The 10000-nt window shown below is 51.8% G+C and overlaps 1 protein-coding gene across 1 annotated transcript in view; it reads left to right on the top strand.

The window, feature by feature from the left end:
- Positions 1 to 10000, top strand: part of kif26ba (kinesin family member 26Ba) — a gene marked incomplete at both ends in the record, with an annotated part of 135254 nt that overhangs the window by 95703 nt on the left and 29551 nt on the right. Inside the window, 2 exon segments of the mRNA XM_080730049.1 lie at positions 8294 to 8439; positions 9523 to 9639. Of these exon segments, the coding sequence (XP_080586175.1) occupies positions 8294 to 8439; positions 9523 to 9639 (263 nt within the window).

The following is a 10000-nucleotide window of genomic DNA, read 5'->3' as shown; positions in this document are numbered from 1 at the left end:
AGGGTCACTGGACATTGTCTGGACAGATACACACACACACACACACACACACACACACACACACACACACACACACACACACACACACACACGTACACACACACGGACACAATATCACAGTCAAAGACACACAGACAGACACATACACATACACACACAAACATAGACTTGCGCTATTTCTATAGGGCTTTTAACCAAAGCGCTTTACAATGTACGTTAAATTCAGCCATTTGCACACACATTCAACCGGGAAAAGCACCAACCTGCTCACCGGGAGCAGTTAAGGCCTGATTATAGAGAGCCTCGGTGAGGCACGATGGTCTGCGGAAAGCGAACACGTACATGCTTCTGTACATACCCTCAATATAGGCTACCCTCATATCTGACTAAACGAGTCAGATATAAACGAGTAACACCCATAGACTGTAAAAATTATAGACGGTGGGAAGCCATTGGTTTCTATTTTTTGGCCCTTGTACGGGTGCCGCCATCATTGTAGAAATCAACGTTCATTGGTGGAAATGGTACAGTACCATCTGGAATGCTATTGGCTGCCAACGGTCGCGTGCAACTGCAAGGATACTTGGGAGAATGTGGTGTTTTGAGCTTGCCGAGAATTAAGCACACAAAGAAGAATCATCAGAAGTCTATGATACACAAGCCCCTCCTACAGCATACCCTGCTATACAGTAACATCAATTATTATAATAAATTGGACCATATTTTCACAAAACACATATCATGGTGATTGAAACGAGGTTTTAAACTAGCGACAAGAACCATAAAGTATTTATGACAATGTTTATTAAGGTAAGAAAATCTAATGTAAAAGTTCGGGGGAAATGAATGGAATCCTATGGAGAACATGTTCTCCATAGGATTCTGGTACCAGAATAGCACAACTAGCGGCCAATTATAGGAACTTTAAGTTCTGTGTTTGCTTCATTTTAAATCCGGACAACTGGCCCCCTGGTTACACCACAGCCACAATACTAGAGGGTAACAACAATCTGGTAACAACCACCTATAGAACAAACACGGGTACATTCTCTTTCTACTGCACTGCCACCAATGTGTGGAATGCCCTGACAGCATCCCTTAAAAAGGTGGATCAATGGCTTTCAAAATAGGCCTGAAATCTTTCAGGAGGCCAAAAGGGGAGGTAAAACTCACTGCCTCCCCTTTTTCTACTCTGTACATGGTGTTTATTTGTTCATGATATTGTATTTTGGTGTTATTGTCTCCACCAGCCGAAGGCAAGAGTATGTTTTCGTCTCTCTCCCTCCGTCCGTCCGTCCGTCCGTCCGTCCGTCCGCCCGTCCGTGCGTGCGTGCGTGCGGCCGTGAGGCAGATGTTTGCAAAACGTATAGGTTCCGGACGGAACCATGTTTATTTAATACCGGAGGACAAGGTCCCCCTATGGGATAACAGCGCCATCTGGCGATGCAACAGAGTAAAACTCATAAGCTCACGTACGAGAAATGTCATTTGTCGGAAGGGCTGTCAATCACAAACGAGGGCACCGCCCCCGAGTGTATATAAGCCCTGTGGGCTATCATAACTTCCTCTAAAGCCGCACCTCTGCGCCCGCAACTAGCGAACCGAGGGGCTTTATTCGGGGGACCTTGTCCTCCGGTATTAAATAAACATGGTTCCGTCCGGAACCTATACGTTTATTGTCATACCTCCAGACAAGGTCCCCCTATGGGACTCATACACTCCCCGAGAAGCCATGAACCGACAAGACTGTCGTGCACACCGACCACACCCGGAAGGAGGTCCCGTCAACCGACGTGACCCCTTTCAGGACTGATCCGACCCAGGCCCACAGTGCCTGGGCGTGTTCAGACAGAAAAAGACCCTGACAGACCGAGGCCTGCCTTATGCACTAAGGGCAGACACAGGTCCACCTTATAAAACTGCAGTAATATAAGGGAAAACTCAGGGTCCCCCCCCATGTATCCTAGAGACAGTAGCATGCTGTCTCAGGAAGGGGAGAGAGCCGCCCCACTACATAGTAGGAAGGGCAGCAGCACCCAGAACCGTATGCGCCATAGCAGAAGGCGCAACGTCCAGGTGATAGTAGGTCGCAAAGGTGGACGGCGAAGACCAATTCGCCGCTGCACAAATCTCCTCAATGGAGACACCTTTGGACAAAGCCCAAGAGGTAGACACACCCCTAGTACTGTGGGCCTTAAGTGCTTCCGGCACTTCAGACCCAGACCGGGTGTAAGCCAACCTAATTGCATCCACAAGCCATCTCGACAGAGTGGGTTTGGACACCGCTTTTCGTTGACGGGCATTCATGACCACGAAAAGCTGAGAAGTAGACCTGCTGTCCACCGTCCTATCACAGTAGGCCTTCAGGGCCCTAACTGGACAAAGACAATGAAGACGCCTATCCTCCTCCGATGCAAACGGAGGAGGATGGAAAGCCGTCAAAACAACAGGTTCCTTCGGGACCACACGGTTCTTAGGAATAAAACTCAAATGAGGTTTAAGAAGAACCTTGGAGTCATTATTGAGAAACCTCATACAATCAGGGCTCACAGAGAGCGCATGAAGGTCGCTCACACGCTTAGCCGTAGACAAGGCAAGCAAAAGAGCTGTTTTGAAACTTAAATGTTTCAAAGAGGTCCTCCCAATCGGTTCAAAGGGTGCCTTGCAAAGGCCCTCAAGAACCACTTGTAGATCCCACACAGGAAACAAGGCTCTGGTCACAGGTCTCAAATGGTCAACACCATGCATGAACTGGACCACCTCAGGGATTTTAGAAAGGCCTTTACCTGCCACCCCCAGGTGGCAGGCATCAATAGCCGCTAAATAACCCCTCAGTGTAGAGAACGCCAGACCAAGGTCCAGGCGGTCCTGCAGGAAATCTAACACCCTCTGGGCCGAAGCTAAATGAGCCACCACAGGTGGCTCCTGTAGCTCACACCAGTCCAAAAAGGCATTCCACCTTCCATCATACACAGCCCTAGTAGAGGGGGCTCTAGCACTCTGAATAGTGGCTACAACCGTCGGTGAGAAGCCTGCTGCGAGCAGGTTCTCCCTCTCACGGGCCAAACCCACAGGTCTAGGCCCTGTGGGTCTGGATGGAAGATCTCGTCCCCTGCCTGGCGCAGCAGATCCCTGTGCAAGGGAAGCCGCCAAGGGGGTCGAGAGAGCAGTGGGGTGATCAGAGACCTCCACACTCCCCTGGATGGTGTCACCAGAAGAACCTCCTGGTTGGAACATCTGATCCTCTCCTGATCCTCTCCGCTGCAGTGCGAGCGGGTCCCAGGAAGGATCAGTTCCAGGGGTGGAAACGCGTAGAGAAGACCTTGTGGCCATTCATAAGCAAACGCGTCCGTCCCCAGAGGAGAAGGTCCCCTCACTGAGAAGTAAAGGGGACACTTCGCGTTCTCCTGGGAGGCAAAGAGATCGACTCGAGGTTGACCGAACCTGGAGAAAATCTGCCTCACCACCGCAGGGTGGAGAGACCAATCCTCGTAACGAGGCTCCCCCCTGGACAACAGATCGGCGCCGCCGTTCTGAAGGCCCGGGACATGGGAGGCTCTGATGGACCTCAGACGAGGCAAGCACCAGAGGGTCATCTCGCGCGCCAGCTGATCCAGCACGCGCGAGGCGAGGCCACCCTGTTTGTTGAGATAATACAGGGCCGCCGTGTTGTCCGTCCTGACCAGAACATGACAACCTCGAAGAAATGGTTCGAAATGCTTGAGCGCCAAGTAGATCGCCATTAACTCCAGATAATTGATGTGGCGCTCCAACATGGCCGGGGTCCAAAGACCCCTGGCCAAACGCCCCTCGTGGGTGGCGCCCCACCCCGAGCGGCTGGCGTCTGTGGTGATCACCTTGCGTGACACCACTTCGCCCATGGAGACCCCACTCGTCAACAACGCCTGGTCCCTCCATGGGACCAGAGCGTCCATGCAGACCTGGCTGACTGTCACCTTCCTGTACCCTTGCAGGGAAGGAATCCTGAGCGCCAGTGACCACCGCTGGAAAGGTCTCATATGAAACCTGCCCAGACGCAGAAGTTGCACCGCTGACGCCATCAGCCCAGCCAACTTCATGCACTCCTTGTAACTGACCACCTGGTTCAGTCGGAAGGAGCCGAGACAAGTCAGAAACCTGTCCACCCTCTCCGGGGAGAGGCGAGCGGACATGGTGGCCGAGTCCAGAGATATTCCTATAAAGGAAATCTGCTGGGAGGGTGACAACATGCTTTTGCCAAAATTGACGTTGAAACCCAAGGCCTTCAGGTGTGACAACACCAGATTGGTATGGCGTGCCGCTTCTGAGCAGGAGGCGGCGGAAATCATCCAATCGTCTATGTAGTTCGCCAGCCTGACTCCCTGATGCCTCAGTGGAGCAATGGCTGCCTCGGTCACTTTCACGAAAACCCGAGGGCTCAGGGAAAGACCGAAAGGGAGGACCGTGTACTCGTACAGGCGCCCCTCGAAGGCGAACCGCAGGAACTTCCTGTGTGGGGGATAAATGAGGATGTGCTGATAAGCGTCCCTCAGATCCACTGAACAGTGGAAATCCCCCTGTCTCACTGATTTCATCAGTGACTCTGACGTCAGCATCCTGAATTTGAACTTTTTCAAGTGCTTGTTCAGAGCACGTAAGTCCATAATCGGACGCAGCCCCCCTCCTTTTTTCTGAACCAGAAAATAACGGCTCCAGAAGCCTAAACGGCTCTGGTCGCGTGATAACTCCACTATAGCGCCCTTGCGCAATAGTGAGCTTATCTCCTCCCTCAAGGCATCCGCTTTCAAGCCGCGGGCTCGAGTGTAAATAACCTTGCTGGATAGGGAGGGTATTTCCGCGAACTGTAGTCTGTAGCCCCGTGTCACCGTCCGAAACACCCAGTGATTCGGATTGCAACGCTTCCATTGCTCTGCACACTGTGCTAACGTGTTGCTGAGCAACGGAGAAGCCTTGGGGTTGTACCGCCTGAGCGGGACTACTGGGCCGGGAGGGAGAGGAAGGACGGGACCGAGAGGTTCCGTATCCGGGCACGTATCCGTATCCGCTAGACGCCGGGCCGGAAGGCGCGGAGACACCGGCGGAAAGAGCGTTTCCGTTTCCGGTACGCTTATTTCCGTATCCGGTGGGAGACGGACACGTGACCTCCAAGAAGCCTTGCTTGTTAAAAATACAGGCGGCACATAGCGTGGAGCCCGGGGGACAGGGTTCATCGCATAAGTAACATAATCCCCGGCTCGGGGAATTGTATTTACGTTTACAACCTGTGCTAAGGCCTTTATATGCTTCCTTACGGGAAGACGAGGCCGACCCTGGGTGATATGTGTTGGCTTCTTCCCTGACGCTAAGACCAAACTCCTGTCCTGAACTAGAGTCGGCATAACAGTGCCGCTCGGTGGAGACAGAGGGGTATTGCACACTAATGAAACCATACCATTGTGAATAGGAATTAGCTTGTCTGGGAACATTTTGCAAAGAGAAATATTCTGCTTGTAACCTGTCTGCGTGACTGGAGGAAGCGATATTTTCTGAGTGGAAAGAAATTCCAGCCTGGACTTCTCTACACTGGCTAAATTCATGCAAAATGGGGTCGTCTGTACTAAAGCAGGTGGGTTTGAAATAAACAGGCATTGTTTTATCAACACACTTTTTAATACAGGCACTGGAGGAGAGCACAGAGGAGGAATAAACATTACTTTCTTGGCATAAGAAAAATTGTTCATATTGTCCAAACGTCTGCGCTTGCAAGGGGGGGTCCCCTGAATTTTCAGGGGGACCCCGCCAGAGTCCAGTGTCACTTTCGCGGCGGCTTCCCACGGGCTTTGTGGGAGCTGGCCGGTATCCCGTGCCTGGGAGGGTGGCGGGATTGGGAGCGGGCCTGAGCCCCCGCTGCAGTGCGAGCGGGTCCCGCGGAGGAAGAAGAGGGGGTCCTAGGGGGATTGTTTTGTTTCCCCTGCTTGGAGGAAGAGCGCCCCCTGTCAGCCTGACCAGGGGCCTTGCTCCGTCCCTGTCTCTTTTCCTTTCTGGGTGCCTGGGGGTCCGTCGTGGCCTCCAGGAGTTCCAGAGTGATCTTCTTATCCGCCACCTCCTGGCGGAGAAGCTCCAGTCCACCGCCCATGAGGGAGGTAGGGTGGCCGGGGAGGTCTTGCAGGACCTTCTCGGTCTCCTCTCCGGAACTGCCAGGACACTTTACCTTTTCAAGCCACCTGGCACGTTCCGCCTGGATGCAGTAATCCATGCCCTGTCCAAGCCACTCGATGGTGTGGACATTCAGGTCCATCAGCATGCGCAGCGACTTGTCCATTTCCTCCACCGTCTCGTCCCGCATCTCGCTAAGGAGGCGCCTGGTGGAGAAAAGCAGCAGCTGGGTGGCGTTCATCGTCCTGGCTGCCAGCGCGGAGGCTCTGTAAGAGTTCCTAACCCTGGAAGACTGCTTGTCGTCATAGGGGATGGCAAACCCAGGAGGCTTCTTCCCCACGGACAAGTTGAAGGGATTGCGGCCTCCAGGACCGGTCCGCTCATAACCTGGCTTGATGCTCCCGACGAGGGACTGCGCCATCAGTTTGTCCATGGGAGGACACAAGGGGATTCCCGCCTTCTCTGCGTCGCGGCAGTCGACCAAGAAGGGGAGCTTGGGGGGGTCCTTGTGTGTAGTCCAGGTTGAATGCAGGGCCTCTGCAAAGCCTGGGACCAGTGGGAGCTTTTCCATTCGAAGCGGGGGAGAGGCTTCCACATCCTGGCCAAGGAGGGGAACTCTAGCCCGTGGTCCGAGTGGCGCGTCTCCGAGCGGCAGCTCCAGGCCGCAACGGATGGTAGCACGTTCCAGCACCGAGAGCTCGTCCATGGGGATGGAGTCTGGGTCTTGTGCCGCTGCCCCTCTCGCCCCAGCCGGCAAGGAAGGGGGGAGAGAGGCAGAAGGGGCTTGGGAGGACGCGGCGGAGGTGGAAGCCTCGGCATGAGGAACCACCCTGGCCGCGCCTCCGCCCTGGCCGGAGGGGAGCGTGGACTCGTCTTCCTCCGAGTACTCACCCTCCGTGTCCACCTCATCCATGTCGTAGTCCTCTTGCTCCGGTTCGTCTCCGTCGCTAGCATGCCAGGAGACGGGGCTAGGTGGCCGCATAGCCCGTAGCTGGGGGACGGAGAAGGAGAGAGGAATGTCACCGACGACTAGAGGGTGGAATTCTTTGGGGGGGACGGTCCAGGTTGCAGCTGGCGGTGGAGCAACGTGGGCGGTCTTGCATGTTCTCTTCTTGGGCACGGCACCAGTCGAGCCCGTCGGAGAAACAGCAGGGATAGCAGGGGCAGCAGACCCGCTAGCATCGGGGCTACCGAAGCTAGCTGAGGGCGAGGCCGCTGGAGGCCTAACCACGTGGCGAGAAGCAGCGCTGTGGCGTACAGCGCTGTCCGGCACACGAGGAGAGGTGTCTGGGAGGGATCCGGCGGAGACCGTGGTGTGAAGGCCGTAACCAGCGCCAGCGATCTCACAGCGGGCCTCGAGGGCTGGAACATCATACTGGAGGCAGTCAGTACAGTTCACCCCCGTGGCCGGGGCCGGAGGGGACAGAGAGGCCAAGGCGTGTCCTACCCCCATGCAGACAATGCAGAACGGATGAGTATCTTCATTGGCGATGAGGCCTTTGCAGCTGGGAAGGCCGCACTTCTTCGGTACCCTGGCTAGCAGGCTGCTAACTGTGGGCCGACGAGCCGCCATCGTGAGCTAACCGAAGCTAAGCGAAGCTAAGCTAGGGCAGGGAAACACGTGGCAGAACGTACAGAGAAGAAGTAAAAGACTCAAAGCGAAAGTGAAGAAAACACCGAACTGTAGGAAGAATATAGAAGTATGACAATAAACACATTTCTGTACACTACTCTTACAGATTTTGTCCAAAAAGCCTAGAAATCGGTAGGCAGTATCTCGACAGTCATGTGATCGACACGGATCTGTCCGATTTTGCATATTCCATCCTGATTGGCTAAGATTGGCTTCCAAAGTTTGTAGGATTGAGCCGTTTTGAACAAAATGCCTCAAATCACAAACGCAAAGTGCAATTATCATGAAATCACGCACACACACATTCCCACTAGGCCGAGGAAGAAATGCCACTTATTTTTTTTTAAATCAGCCTCATGGTGGCGCTATAACAGGGGGGGGGGAACCACCGCTCAGTTCACACGGGTGTGATTTTTTATGATATGTTGATGAATTGAATACATAGGATCACTGTCTGTCGGTCTGACTGTCTGTCCGTCTGTCTGTCTGTCTGTCTGTCTGTCTCTCTGGCCCTCTGTCTTCTAGGTAAGTCCTACACTATGATAGGTCAAGATGTGTCCCTGCAGACTCTGGGTATAATCCCCTGTTCCATCTCCTGGCTGTTTAAACTCATCAATGAGAGGAAAGAGAAGACAGGAGCTCGATTTTCAGTTCGCATCTCTGCTGTGGAGGTCAGTATATTAAAAAAACATAATGAGAATAAATATACAGAACCTTTCCTTGTGAGGTGCTAGAAGTGGCTAAATAAACAAACTTGAAAAGGACATTAACATTGTATAAACTTGACTCAACAACACCTCCATTTAGAGGATTTATTTTTATATCCTCTTGAGTTCCTATTTTGTCATTTATTGCGACCGTAAGGTCGCAGTTTAGTATGAAAACCTCCACCGGCCGTCCGTCGGTCACACGTGCGGTCGACCGCACGTCACACGTGCGGTCGACGTGTGATGAGGTCACGATGAGTCATCTATGCCCAAATATAGATTTCTAGGTCAGATGGCCCATAGAGTTTGTGATGTCAAACCTAGCAACCCAATATAAACAAACCTGATGTCAGACCTGAAGTATCCTTTTATACCCATATATGGAGATACAGAGATCTCCATATATGGGCATATTAGAAAGCCCATATATGGGCATATACGGATGACATCAGGGATATCCATATATGGGCATAAAAGGGACAAGGGCTTACAGTTAAGAGATCTCCATATATGGGCATATCAGAAAGCCCATATATGTTCATATACTGATGACATCAGGAATATCCATATATGGGCATAAAAGGGACAAGGACTTACAGTTAAGAGATCTCCATATATGGGCATAAAGGGACAAGGACTGTTACAGTAGATATAGAGATGTCCATATATGGGCATAAATGAACAAGGACTGACAAACACTGAGATCTCCATATAACCTATGGGAATATAAGGGACGAGGACTGTCAGCTTGTAGACCTATTTTCTAAATATTGTTGTACATTAAAAACTTGAAATGGGTCGTTCTGCATAGTACTTGGGATTTGTTGATGTAAATGTTCACATAGAGTGTAATAATTGGTAAAACAAACTTTTGGCCTATTTGTGGAGATAAGCGACCAACGGTCGCTTATCTCCCGATTAGGGAGTCTTACTGGTTATAAACAATTTACTGTGTGTGTGTGTGTGTGTGTGTGTGTGTGTGTGTGTGTGTGTGTGTGTGTGTGTGCGCGCGTGCGTGTACCCTTGCGCTCATGTGCACTCGTCCAGGTATGGGGTAAGGAGGAGAATTTGTCTGATCTGTTGTCCGAAGTGGCGACAGGCAGCTTACAGGACGGACAGTCACCTGGAGTCTATCTGTGCGAGGACCCCATCTGTGGCATGCAGGTATGCACCGTTTTCTTTTATGGGGGAGCTTGAATATTAATTGGGGGTGCTACAGAACTGAGGATATAATCTACTACACACATGCATGTCCAAATGCTATTGCGCATGACAACAAAGTGCGTATGTGTGGCGTGTGCACAGCACTTAAAAATATTCTTCTCTACAATGTATCCACCCAATATAATATACCCATCCTGCAACTAGTTAGGTAAAGTTAGCCGAAAGTTAAACCAATCTGGGAACTAAATCAAAATCAATATCTTTCTTCACAAATGTGTTCATAAAGGTGTCAACTATCACCTCTGAACTTTCTCAATCACAACTACTTGGGGAACTTTCGGCTAATTTTACCTAACTAAAC

Source organism: Nannobrachium achirus, assembly GCF_963921795.1.
Source record: "Nannobrachium achirus genome assembly, chromosome: 7".
NCBI lineage: Eukaryota > Metazoa > Chordata > Actinopteri > Myctophiformes > Myctophidae > Nannobrachium > Nannobrachium achirus.
This window is presented reverse-complemented; position numbering and strand designations above follow the sequence as displayed.